Source organism: Acanthaster planci, linkage group LG03 (genome assembly GCF_054643075.1).
Source record: "Acanthaster planci isolate LZ-2023a linkage group LG03, COTS_SCS, whole genome shotgun sequence".
Classification (NCBI taxonomy): Eukaryota; Metazoa; Echinodermata; class Asteroidea; order Valvatida; family Acanthasteridae; genus Acanthaster; species Acanthaster planci.
The window spans coordinates 2,450,213-2,463,374 of NC_141779.1; the positions used below are offsets into that span (position 1 = coordinate 2,450,213).

General features: G+C 39.0%; 1 protein-coding gene across 1 annotated transcript; it reads right to left on the minus strand.

Moving 5' to 3' along the window:
* Positions 1-590: 590 nt before the first annotated feature.
* Positions 591-13,062, minus strand: copb1 (COPI coat complex subunit beta 1). The gene is made up of 22 exons (XM_022248254.2): positions 12,918-13,062; positions 11,231-11,361; positions 10,877-10,995; positions 10,235-10,515; positions 9,566-9,773; positions 9,313-9,450; positions 9,040-9,159; positions 8,702-8,809; positions 8,347-8,493; positions 7,639-7,784; positions 7,157-7,305; positions 6,509-6,617; positions 5,885-6,005; positions 5,511-5,582; positions 5,077-5,232; positions 4,862-4,951; positions 4,498-4,587; positions 3,905-4,049; positions 3,321-3,440; positions 2,846-2,991; positions 2,551-2,640; positions 591-2,076 (listed from the first exon to the last, which is right to left on the minus strand). The coding sequence occupies exons 2-22, from the start codon at positions 11,319-11,321 to the stop codon at positions 1,852-1,854; spliced, it is 2,871 nt and encodes a 956-aa protein (XP_022103946.1). The 5' UTR covers positions 11,322-11,361; positions 12,918-13,062; the 3' UTR covers positions 591-1,851.
* Between the last annotated feature and the right edge of the window lie 100 nt (positions 13,063-13,162).

Below are 13,162 nucleotides of genomic sequence, written 5' to 3' on the forward strand. Positions count from 1 at the left end.
TGACTTTCAAGCAAATTCCATTAAAAATTTTTCCCAATGCTTTCAAGCACTTATACATTTCATTTTATAGTGATATGTGAAGGTTCGGAAACAGGTGGCTTTTTTCTTTTAAAAAAATTGCCCCCGATTATTCAGCAGGAGTTTTCATACTGGTTGCAAAAAAGGACCATGTTCCTGAAGAAGCCATGTTGATCTTGATCCTTGTATCTGTGCTCTAAATTGTTATCTGCTGAATGTGGTGGATTTTTGTGGGTTCCAAACCTTTTTTTTTAATCTTGCATAAATACTCAGTTAAATTTACCAAGACTTTCAATTTGTTCATCAGAGTAGTCAGGTAACAATTTGTCAAGAATTTAGATTTCATTCACACTGTGTTCAAAATGAAAAGTTAACTTTGCTTTCAATTTCAATATGGCCGACTCGGGAATAAGGTTATTCAACACCCTCAAACGTAGACCATGTGATATTATTGGAATTCTCAAGCTAAAGGTAGTACAAAGCATGTACGCATACTACTGTACGACTACTGTCTTGTGCACTCTGCCCCCATCACAACTATGCAAAGAAAACTCATCCAATCAACAAGCAAATTGTCCATTCAGTACAGTGTTTTAATTAGTTATTCGTCAACGATGTTGCTTTAGGAACTCCAAGCTCACATTTAAGTATTTGTCAAGTAGATATAAGATCACATGCTTTAAAACAGAATATAGCCACAATATAATCAGATGAGAGGAATAAAATCCTTACTTTCTAGGAGAATCTACTTGTCCATGTGCTGTCCTTCCATAGACAAGATAAAAATGCTAATAATTGCCTCAACTGTAAACACTTCGGGTACAATTGTCAGTATACAATGAAATGAGCCCTTGTTGAAGTACTTGAATGTTCATATGACCACATTTATCTTCAAAATGTGACAAATCCTTTAAAGAATGTTGCTTTTGTGCACATAAACAAAATAAACCAAAATTACTTTCAAAGGACAATATGTAGTGTAAGTTTCAATTTTAATAAGCAAGCCTAAATAAAATGACTCCTTTTCTGCAGTCAAATATTCATCTTTACTCATTAATTGAAAGGCAAGGATTTAATCTTTAGCTTTGTGTGAATCAATCTGAACACAACTTTAGTATGTTTATTTTCTACAATATAAAACCATCAGGTGAACTTTTATTACTAAGCGGTAGATATTGATTAGAAACAGCAGTAACTTGCTTCACCACATTAATAGCTCTCCAAAACAAAAGAATACATTGATTTAAACACAAAGACGAGAAACCCAAACCCTCACCTTTCTAATCTCACCATGAAATGAAAAAAAAAATGTTTTTAAGCTTGCAAAATATTCACTACTCTTGAACGAAACCGTTTTAGGTTTTTAGTTTCCATAGTAACAGCTCGTGTTTGGACAATTTTAAAGCAGACCGAAAGTAAGTGGATTTTGTGTCTGAAACGTTTCTTTTGTTTACATGTACATTGGTCAACACTATGCTTCATAATAACATAGTTAAGATGACCTACTCACAAGAGTAAGAGCAAGAAACATGTATAGAGTAAATATCAAATACACGATCATAATCATTTCACTCATTATCCAATGTTCAATCACATGCCTTCTTGAACTGTGCTCACAATTGTTTTTGCTACGGAAAATGTCTCACAAATTAGCCAAAGGAAAAACTCATTGGACAGTACGTTTTAAGTTTGTGACTCGGGGGGTATGGTCAATTTCACTACTAAGCAGTATCTCGTAGCATGAAGTCCATAGGTGTTAATGTTATCATTGTCATATCTGATTCAGCAATAACTCAGAGGAGGGCATTATTTGATTTCTCTCCTTCAAACAACTTAAGCTTTTGACCCTGCATCTTTCTTCTGGCTCAAGTTAATCTTGTCACCCAGACTGAGAGCCATACCTTGGCTCTTTGCTCTGATACGGATATGACCAGACACAGGTGTCTCAGGGGTAGCACTGGCTGGTTTCTCTATGCTTACATTAGCCAAAGCGTCCTCACCAAAGATGGAACGAGCATAGAGATTAGCTGCCATGAATCCACACTCGCCAGAAATAGCCTGTCGGAGAAAAAAATTGATAACGTCAAATGAAACTAAAGTGGTATGTATGGGCACTATTCAAGTGGACAAATAAATACCCATTCACTGAAATACTTGTGACACAATGACATCATTGTTTGTTTACATGTGCACTTTCCTAAGGCAGTAAGGTGGGACATAATCTGTCAAGTCCCAAGAGGTAAACTTCAAGTGACGTCATTATTTTTTAGGCCTATTATACACTGACAATAACAAAATTATATTCAGTGTCACATGCATTGTTTGTAACAAGACAGTGACAGGTTAATAACCGACTGAAAGCTCTGTTCTTTAATCCAAAACTTTCATCATCAATCAAAATGAATACATGTGTAGAGAAAGATCTGGGAATAATTGGAGACAACGAACTATAGATAAACAAATAAACATCCCTTGGAACAGCTTAGTGAGGACTGAATGAAAACCAATCATGTAATAGTGTATAACTCTGACCTTTTCTGGTGTGAGACATTTCATATTGGTTGACTTCAGGACATGTTTCAGGTAATCATGCAGATCCGTTATGTTGGTGTTAACAGTCACCTGAAGAGGAGAATATGAAAAGCATTAGTCTGAGGATCTCAAAATAAATCTGCTCTAAAAAGCCAAGATAATTAAATAATTGATCAAAAAACAAAAATTCACAAATGAAAATCCAATTCTATTTCAGTGCTTTCAACCTCAAATTACTAAACGGTGAGCCACGTAGATGCCACTGTTATGTCAACACAGCACAAATGGTCCATACCTTATTTTCCCATTCAAACTCTGCCCACATGCTGCGGAATTCTTGATCGGTGCAATGGGCAGGAATGATGTAATCCATGATGTCAATGTGAATATCGTTCAGAACGACGACATTACGGTCGTTAACAGCACCAGACACATCATAGACTAGAAATCAAGCAAAGTCACCGGGAAACATTCATGACTCCCGGAAGCAAGGAACGGTAACAACAGATAAAAACCATGAAGGCTGTATGTTACTGTTACACATGAAAAATGTGAAGCTATGCACGGTGAGAGAGTAAACTATGAAAGTCTTGCAGACCAGGCTTGGAAATATATCTCTCTGCATGGTTGAAAAAGAAACAGCCTCGGAAGAAATGAGGTCAAGATATTTCAATCAGTATGTTCTGTCTTCAGGGATTTTAGCTGAAACAAGGAACAGGACTAAGATTTCCTGATGTGATGGGAAAGAAAACTCCTTTCTCAAAGCTTACCAATGTTGCCAAAGATGATTCCATTCTCTGTGGATGCTACCTTCACGTTAGCTTTGATGTTACAAAAATCATGAGGAGCCAACGTCATTGGTTGCGGCTTTTCAACCAGCTTCAAATCACCTAAGAAAAAGTACGAAGACGGAATAATCAAGACAAGTTGCACTCAACTCACTGAATTTCTACTGCTTTGAAAATTTTTAGATTTTCCCATATTTGAGTTTTAAAAACATATCTGTAATGATTTCTTCTGTCTCTTACTCGGAAGAGAGACATTTTAGGCATCAGGAATACGGCCATTTCACAATAGTGCACCATCAAGAATTTACAACGCGTTGGCCAATCACAATGCCCGAAATTTGTCGACCCAATGTGTGTTTGGAAAGGGTCGACAAATTTCATGTGTTATGATTGCCCAACGTGTTGCAAACTCTTGGTGGCGCACTACTGTGAATCGCCCGTATTAACACGCCCTGGGCTTGTGCTGCTGTCTGTCTGTGCTGCTTGCTGACTTGAAATCATCCACACAGAATAAATTGACATGTCTTGATGAATACAAACAGTACGCCGTTTTCTCATTCGCTTACCGAGTGTAGCAAGTTCCAAGGAGCATGCCTGCAGTGTATCAGCAGTCTGGTTGACAATCAAGACATCCAAGACAATGTCATATTGATTGATGTTGATATATGCCTCGGCATACACAGGATCAGAGAATCCTGTCAGCTGGGTCACCTAATCAATCAAATCAAATCATGTCATATTTTTTTGACAGGTCGAAGAATTCTGTTCATTCAGTTACTTTATGGATCAAATCAAATCACATCACCTTGACAGAACTGTCAAAGCTGATCTAGGAAGATCTGTGGCAATGGTACCTGGTAGATTAGACTAAATCCCATCAATTCAACTCAAATCAAATCAATTCAAATCACATCACCTTGACAGAACTGTCAAAGCTGATCTAGGAAGATCTGTGGCAATGGTTACCTGGTAGATTAGACTAAATCCCATCAATTCAACTCAAATCAAATTCAATCAAATGTCACACTAACTGAAGTAAGGACAGGTCTTGTTAGACAAACCCACTATGGGGACAAAGAACGTATCCCAAATCATCTAAAAGATCTAGAGGAGGAAGCAGTTGGTTCTAAGCTCCACAAAATCTCCATTTCCATCCTACCTTGCTCAACTTGGAGGCACTGATGTCATGTAACTCCTTCTTGCCTGTGGTTCCCATGGTAGCAAGAGATAAACTCATTGTCAGCTGATCCTGTTGAAAGAAAAGTGGTAATAAAAGTAACTTACCCAAGTAATGTATGGACTCTTTACAACATATGGAAGGTGGATACTTATGGAGAAAAATAGATTGTCAGGGTTTGATGCAATGATTTTGATTGTATTGTGGTGCTTGAATTACAATCACAATCCCAAAAAAACCAACTTATAATTGTAAAAGTAAAGAAAGAACCATTAATTCTGTTTTGAAATCGTTGTCATGAATGGCATCATCAAGCATAGTGTTTTACCATGGAGTTTGTACATACCTCAGTACCACCATTATCAGTCTTTGCCATCAACTGAAGGAAGTTGATAGGATCATCCGCTTGAACGGAGACTAGCTTCTTGTCTGACCCCTACACAGCAAGGACAGTGAAAACAACTGTAAGTTACTACAATATCGTAAGAATAACTCAACTTAATTAGACTTCACCAAGAATGTATCATTGTTTGAATAGTTTTTCCACTTTAGGATTCTCACCTTCTGTTGTTCTTTTTCCTCCGTCTGTTTAGTCAGAATCAGTGTCTGGAGCGAGTTGCGACAATCACGAGTGAAGACGTCTGACATGAGAGAGTGCCGGTCAGCCACTACCCTCAGACACATAGCAATGCGATCTAAGTCATCATCTGTGATGTTCTGAAACCAATCCAGGAACAACTGGAACTTTATCACTCAGAAATATAAATGGTTGTAAACGAGGCTTGCTAGTTCTTCCAAACAGTAAGATTAACCATTTATCTGTGCAAATGCACTTCGGAATTGCTAACAGTTTCAGAAACTGCAGTAGATAAAGTTTAAAACAAAGGTTCTTCAAATGACACAATTTTCAATTCAATTGTCCACTTTCAATTTTAAAGTTAACTGCTTACCGTTGGTCAATAGTTTCAAAATCTATCCAAACTGTTTTCACTTACGTTCTTGGCAAGTCCAGATTTTCCAAGATGAATAACTGTTGCCATGATGAGCATAGCCTCAGCCAAGAAAGACTGAAATGGACCAAAGTCATAGCACACTATTATCATACAGTCAATCCGGCACCTGCCCTGGGTCGAAACCCTTGAATGCCATCCTTACACCTGGTACGTATTAGTGCACATTAAGTCAGCTAATGAGTGTTAAACCCCACTGTATAAAAACCACATGCAAATAAGTAAACTATCAAAGCGCCTACGCCGAGTTGAAAACAACAGGTAACAATAAACTAAAGGCAAGATATCACTCTTGAAAATAATGTCAAACAAGATCAGATTGAAATAAAGCTGATTGCAGTCCAAGCGTGGGTACATACATTTTGCTGTTTGGGGTTCTTGTTGAGTTCAATGAAGCGAAGAGCTAACTTGGTCAGCACAGTGGCCAAGGATGCTCCGACAAAGAAATCACCATCCATCAAGAAACTACGCAATGGAGGTCTGAAGAGTTAGAAGAACCAAAATCAATAGTAACCAAATTGCATAGGAGAGATCTGACTTGGTACAACTACATCGCAAAGCTGTGATTTCAATGCTAGGAACCATCTATAATTCGTACTTTGTCCAAGGATGGATTTGCGGCGGGGAGATGTTAATTAATTTTAGACTGAACTTGCCAGTGGTGATCAAGTGGTTAAGACGTCTGCACTTGTAAGAAGGAGGTTATGGGTTCGAGTCCCATCCGAGTACACTTGTGGGTTTTTTCCCACAAGCCTTCAGGGGCAAACACTAAGTACATAGTGTTATAATGTGTATTACATGTGTATTACATGGGGCAGGGCAAAAAAATCAAAAATCTGTCTGACCAAGATATCACGTCAAACCAACACAGTGCCTTATGTGTTTGTGAATATTTAAATCAGACTTCATGTAAAAAAGTTGAACTGATAGACAATCTATCTTCACATGAAAGCCAGATGCTGACGCTCTATCTAAGACATTACCTGGTTTCCTCTTCTTTCTTGGGAGCAGCAGCACTGAGCGCGCTCTGTGTGGCATAGGTGCCCATCTCTGTCAACTGTCGCTTCTGACTAGAGATAACAACGGATTCCTCTGAAAGAGAGAAACCCAGGCAGATATGTCAAGAAGTCCAAGGCTCGGAAACAAATTACACACCAAAATCTTTTGGACCATCTTAATGGACAGCAAATCAAATCCTGTTTCTATACTTCTACACACACTAATTGCTACGCAGAAATTTCTGTACTGAAGAGATTACAATGCAAAACAAATTTTCTAACAATGACAACAGCACTATTAACATTAACCATCAAAATCCATCAAAATCCATCCTCCCATTTTAGGGGATTTCGATGGACTTGGTCCAGGAGGCCTCAAACATTGTTGGGGCATTCAGTGCATGTTGTCATGGCAACAGTGCTGATGATATCATGTAAGAAATGTGCAATAGGATCCATCAACCAAGTCCACCACACCGGTGATTGACTTTTCAGCAAGCATTGTGGATTACACAGGGAGTGATGGATTTCCATGGATTTGGTTCAGTGCCTAGTCAAAGACACTGGGGAGTTGGGGATAAGGTCAAGAATGACCACCCTGACATAAATGAGTGAGACCTTTACCATGATTACCTTCAGTATCTTCTCCTGCTGCTTTCCTCATCTCATCGTCAACGATCGGAATCTCACCAAGAGAATTACGAATCTCATTCATCAGACTCTGAATCTCATCGCTAGTCGTGCAATATTCACCAAGAATCCATAATGCTGCACGATGAATCCTAACCCAAAAAAGTATGGGATCAGTAAACAACAACAGTAAACAACAACAGTAAACAACAACAGTAAACAACAACAGTAAACATCAAAAGAATAGGTATAAACAGGGAAATGAGAGACAAAAGCCCAAGGATATCAATCAAGAAAAATGAAAAAAGGCCAGATCAAACCAGTCCAACCAGCAAAGATTACAAATGATGTACAACAACCAGAAAACACAATTAAAATGCCAAAACAACAGAACAGCAATAGAGCAGTTCAGACATTTGACTTATCAGCAACAATCAGTAATTAATTAGTAACTATACACCACTGGAGTACAGGTCTTTACTTACTTGACAGTGCGAATAGAAGCAAAGACCTCCAAGAGTTTGGTGACAATTAGTGGTTTGAGCTGTTCAAAGCGCTGGATAGCCTCACGAACAAAGACGAGAACATCAGCTGCTGCTAACTCATTGGTGTCACTCAGGAATTCCATCAACTATATACACAACCCAAACAAACCAGGACTATGATTAAAGGTACAGTCTGTCAGTTGCAATAATCCAAAGGTATCTGACAAAAGTAACCTTGAAGAGGACACTTGCCTTAAAGATATGTCTGGGACTAAACTTTCTCTGAAATCATTCTTTTTTGGCAAGCTGATATTTTGAAGAAACGATGACAGAAGGCAATTTCCAATAATGATATCTGAAGACACGTTTTCTGAAACAGTAGTTATTGGTTCATTCTTAATCGGCACGGCACAAGAGTTCACATGACGCACACGCACATGCAGTTGCTATAACTCATCAGCTCAGTGTGTGACACGTGCAGCTCCAGTTGGCTAAATGGGAACACGTTCCGTTCAATGAATTCTGGCACAATTCAAAACGTAACCTGGCAACTTTTCATTTCATTTGGACGGCTTTTACTGCCTCAAATGAACACAATAAATAATTGACACACTATGTGCTCTTAAGTTTGACACAACCAACAAAACCTTAATCCCCTTCGCTAAGGTCAGAGCTGTTCATTTCATTTACGGCATTTCCAGTACTTACCAAGGGGATGACTTGAGCAGCAACATCAGGGAATTTGACACTACATGAATGAAGTGTTCTGACGAGGAGCTGACGATATTTCCCCGTGTCTTCGTGCTCACCCACATTGTGGGTCTTACTGACTTCCTTCTTCAGAACAAGAACCATCTACAAAACCAAACAAAGCAACACCTGTCCTATCAACATCTATCCTCACTTTGTCTCACATCAGACGTGCCTTTCTTAACAATTCACATTTCTTCTGCAGATGTCTTCTCGGCAGAGCATTAAATCCAATAGACTCGGTTCCCTCGAGTCTTTCTCTCAAGGCTACAATGAATTCTTCATTACCTCTATGGGCAACACGTCCACTCACCTCCTCAACATTCCTCGATGACACCAGATCCATGGCCAGATCTAATGTCTTACGACGTACCTCTAGATCAGATGATGACAACACACGCAGGATATCCATGACAAGCTCCTGTGTTTGATGAACAGAACCCAAACAGTTGACAAAGATTGGCATGAATGTGAGGGCATTCAATGTATTGTGTCTTCCACTCCAATGATCCTAAGCTTTCCACACTGTCTATAAACACACAGTCCCACATTACCAGCTTGACAAATTTATGTCTACGCATTCCAAAACAATGCTCACAACTAGAACTGGAAGAATACCAGATGTACTAAGAGTAATACTAAAGTACTAACCTGGAGGACTTTCTCATGTGCTGAGTCTTCTCGGAGTGCCACCAGTCGGTCTAACACAATCAGCTTGACGTTGTTGTCACTTTCTTTGATGATCAAATCAATGTAGCAAGAGGCTGCCGCCTACCATCAAAGGACAGACATCCTTCTTTATCATGTTACTACTCTACATATGACATAAAAAGTTCTTTAAAAGTTTTAACAGTTAACAATAACCAAGTCGATGACATAAAAAGCTTGCTCCTCCATATTGATTGGTCCCTGACAATGACATACCTTGATAGCTGTAGGAGCACTTGACAATGTGACCAGGGTACCAGCTGCCTCGTAACGTACCGCAGGACTAGATGACTGCAGTAGGTTGTAAATACAACGGATAAAACGAGCGCGCTCAGACGGATTGGCATGGCACACCTGTACAAAGCAGACAGTTCAAACTCAACCGATGAGGATGGAGAATAACAGTTTGAGGCTGAAGGAATGATGAATGAGGTGTACTAACAAAAAGCCTGATTTTGTCGTCACTTACCTTGTACACCAACTCCACAATGACAAGCTGTAAGATGTCACCAAATGATGTGATCTGATCAATACACGTGCTCAAGTAATCCAAGGCACGGTCTTGATCTACGTGGATCAACATCATGAATGCATTCCTCTTACAAGAAGCGTCTTGTTCCTGCTCAAGGAATGTATGGATCAGCTCAGGGGCATCCGGGATCAGGAAGTCAAAGTTCCTGGAAGAAAAAAAAAACATAAAAGGGAAAATTGAGATTTGTGAATTGGGAAATATGTCTCGTTCCTGCTCAACGCACACAAACATCAGCTTAGGACAAAATCCTTAAGACAAATAGCAAAGCAAAGAGCGATTGGCCCAGTTACTTTTGATGAAATTAGGGAATAAACTGCATTTCAATAAACTCCGGGCAAGAATTTTTTACTGAAATGGCCATTCCTTTCGATTTACAAACACCTCAACAGAGAGATAGACAGTTTATGCGATAAAAGCTAGAATCATTTTCATTATCAATGCGGAGTTAGAAAATGAACCCAATGATGAGTTACTTCAAGCATGAGACAAAAAAAGCCCCAAAATATCAAATAGCCAAGGAAACAATATAGCCTAGACAAAGCCAAGTCACTGAATAATGTCTTTATGTACGTTAATCAAACTATAAATCAATCACTTAGATCTTACTTGTAAATGGTAAAGATGGCCATGACTGCATTACGTCGTACGTAACTATGACGATGCTCTAAACAAAGACGAATTGCTGGCATCAATGGCTCAAGTAGTTCCGGCTCCTTGAGTTTACACAAGAAGCGTAGAGTGGAACCACGGATGAATTCATTAGGATGCTGAAGATCCTTCCGATAAGCGTCACACACAAGGATCATCTCTTGAAGCAACTTGCCATCTGGGTGTGTCTTGGGGACAATCTCCCAGAAGATCAGCAGAAGTTTCTTGATGGTGTGGTCCTGCAAACAAGATTCCAAATCAAACAAAGTGTATGAGAAACAGTCAAAATGAGTCATGTTGACTGAAGTGAAAGAAAGTTATCAGAAGTTACTTCAATGAAATCAACAGTTATTCTTTAGGATTTATCTTCACACGTACAAAAATCAAAACACATGAAGTACTGGCTACTGAAGAAAAAGAAATCCTGGTAAATGCCTGAAACTACACAAAGGAATTGAGAATGACCTATCCATTACCACCATAGAAAGACTTGCAAGACTTTCAAAACGGGGACGAATATGACTGTTGTTTGTGGCAGGCACGCTAAGGCATTTCTGTGAGTTTTAGGGGTAAGTTTTGACCTTTGACCCAGTTTATTACCGTCATTGGAAGCAGGAATCTAATAACAGACATCAGAAGTCCTGGAAACTTCTCCCCATTCAGTATCATGTAGATCAGTTTCTTCAAGGCTTCAGTCCTGGTTTTTGTGTCACCATTTTCTGAGGGAAAAATCAATCAATTAAACACCTGTCACAATCAGTCACAATGCAAGTAACATTTACACAAGTATGGAGATTTTTCATGAACACAGTTAACCCACAGGCAACAATCTTCCTACACCTTCCAATTTTTATAAATTTTATTAATTAATTGTAAATTTCAATTTCATTAAACATGGGAGCACATTTGATGATTATTTTTCAGAAGAAAAGCCAAAAAAACACATCATCATACCAATATCATTCTTGAGAGTCATTTCATTCGGTGGTTCAACATCCATGTTGAAATTGATCAGCGTGTAGCATGGTTGCTCTGAGGATGCCATCTTGAAGTTGAAAAGTAAATTCAACCAAATAGCTTCTTATCTGAAGAGGAAATTTCAAGACCAAATTAGCTCGGGGCCTGCTGTATTAGCTCAGCTGTGGTTCACGGACAGAAGCGGAACCTTCAAAGAAAATCTCACAGTCAAAGTAAAGTGTTTGATTGGCAATCCTTACTTCAAAGGCCCCGTAACATATGTGTCATTTGCTAACTTATTTTTGAAATTCATATTTTATGGCAATGTCCTTCCCCAAATGACTCCTCAATGCTTCAGTTTTTAAAGGAAAAATTCCTCAGGCTGAACACACACATATACATGTAATTTTGGACTGAGTCTACAAAATGCAGTGGTGTCCTCAAAGTAAGGATTGCCAATAGATGAGTGAAAAATGAGCCCAAAACAAGGATAAGTGAGAACAACACGACAAAACAGGACACTGTGATTGAACAAACTCCCTTCAGATATTCACCCCATCTCCTCCGTCACTGAAATCAAGGTTTCTGTTTAAATCCAATTGTTCAATGATTGTTACATTATTTCTTGTTAATATTACTATATCTGTATTGTGCCATGAGCATCATACTGACAGATACTGGAGGGTTATAAATCTGTATTATTATAAGTACATGTAATGCAGAGGAAACATTCAATTTCTACACAAACACATGACCATGACGGAGTCTGTGTACATTTTCAAGTCAACAAGTTAGAAGCATTTGTTACACTAACACTTAGTTCAGATGAAATTCAGGGAGAGCTCCATACACAAGACAGCACTAATTGTCCCTTCCAGTGGTTTATCAGTAATCAGAAAGTGACTGCATATCCTAAAAAGGAGTAACTGCAGAATACCACGCCAATCTAAAAAACAGCCCCTGGAATGACTGGTTACATGGGTACAAGGTGAAAATCCCTTGAGCAGAGCATGAAGTGTGACACTTTGACCTATACCTGGCTGTAAACCTTATCGCAAATACTGCCTGGGTGATTTTACACAATGGTAGAAAGGAATTGTGGGAAGGAAAAAGGAGCAAACATTGCCCCTTTTTCCTTCCCACAATGCCTTTCTACCATTGTGCAAAATCACCATGCAGTATTTGCAATAAGCCTTATGAGGTTGATCGTGTGGGATGGTGGGGTATAAAAGCCAAATTATGCAATCAACTAGATGTATTGAAACATTTACTTAGAAAACCCCAAAACACTTGGAATTTTTCAGACCGATTTATCATTTTATGGTGCACATGCTAGGCATGACATTCATATCAGTGATGTCCATGTACGTGCATAGGATTTTTTTTCTAGAACTGTTTTCACTGGATCTTTTGAAATAAAGTTGTCTTCCAAAATCAATTTTAATGGACTTGAAACTGAACATGATCATGAACGAGAATATGGAAAATAGCACAAAGGGGCTATCAATGTCGGAAATACCACACCTCACAGTGCACATACGTGTGATCTGAAGACAGTGCGTGAGGATAGGAGCAGAATAGCGTCTGCGAAACGCGACTCGTCTTAACATTTAACTTAGGCAATCACACTTCACAACATAATAGTAAATATTTCTCCAAAATGACCTCCATCTCTGTTACTTACTCAAGTATCGTTCACAAACTGGCACACCAGCTCAACCAGCAGTCTGTTTCGACAGGGATCGATACACAATTCCCCTTCCCTTGCCGATCTGACACGTTGGCTTTGTGGGGAACTTGGCAGAGGGCGCTATTCTGTTTTAACGGTTGGGTTTCTCAACAAGGTCTCCTTGTCCCATTGGCATCTGCTCAGTACCGTACCGATGACCGAATTAGACATTATTTGTATAAATGCCATCTCAGTGCTTG

Excerpts from the sequence above, each read along its gene's own strand:
- copb1 (XM_022248254.2), bottom strand. The coding sequence starts at position 11,321 with ATGGCATCCTCAGAGCAACCATGCTACACGCTGATCAATTTCAACATG. Across the intron at positions 9,774-10,234 it reads GCCATCTTTACCATTTACAA|GAACTTTGACTTCCTGATCC; the intron begins GTAAGATCTAAG and ends TTTTTCTTCCAG. Across the intron at positions 4,050-4,497 it reads GTGCCTCCAAGTTGAGCAAG|GTGACCCAGCTGACAGGATT; the intron begins GTAGGATGGAAA and ends TTGATTGATTAG.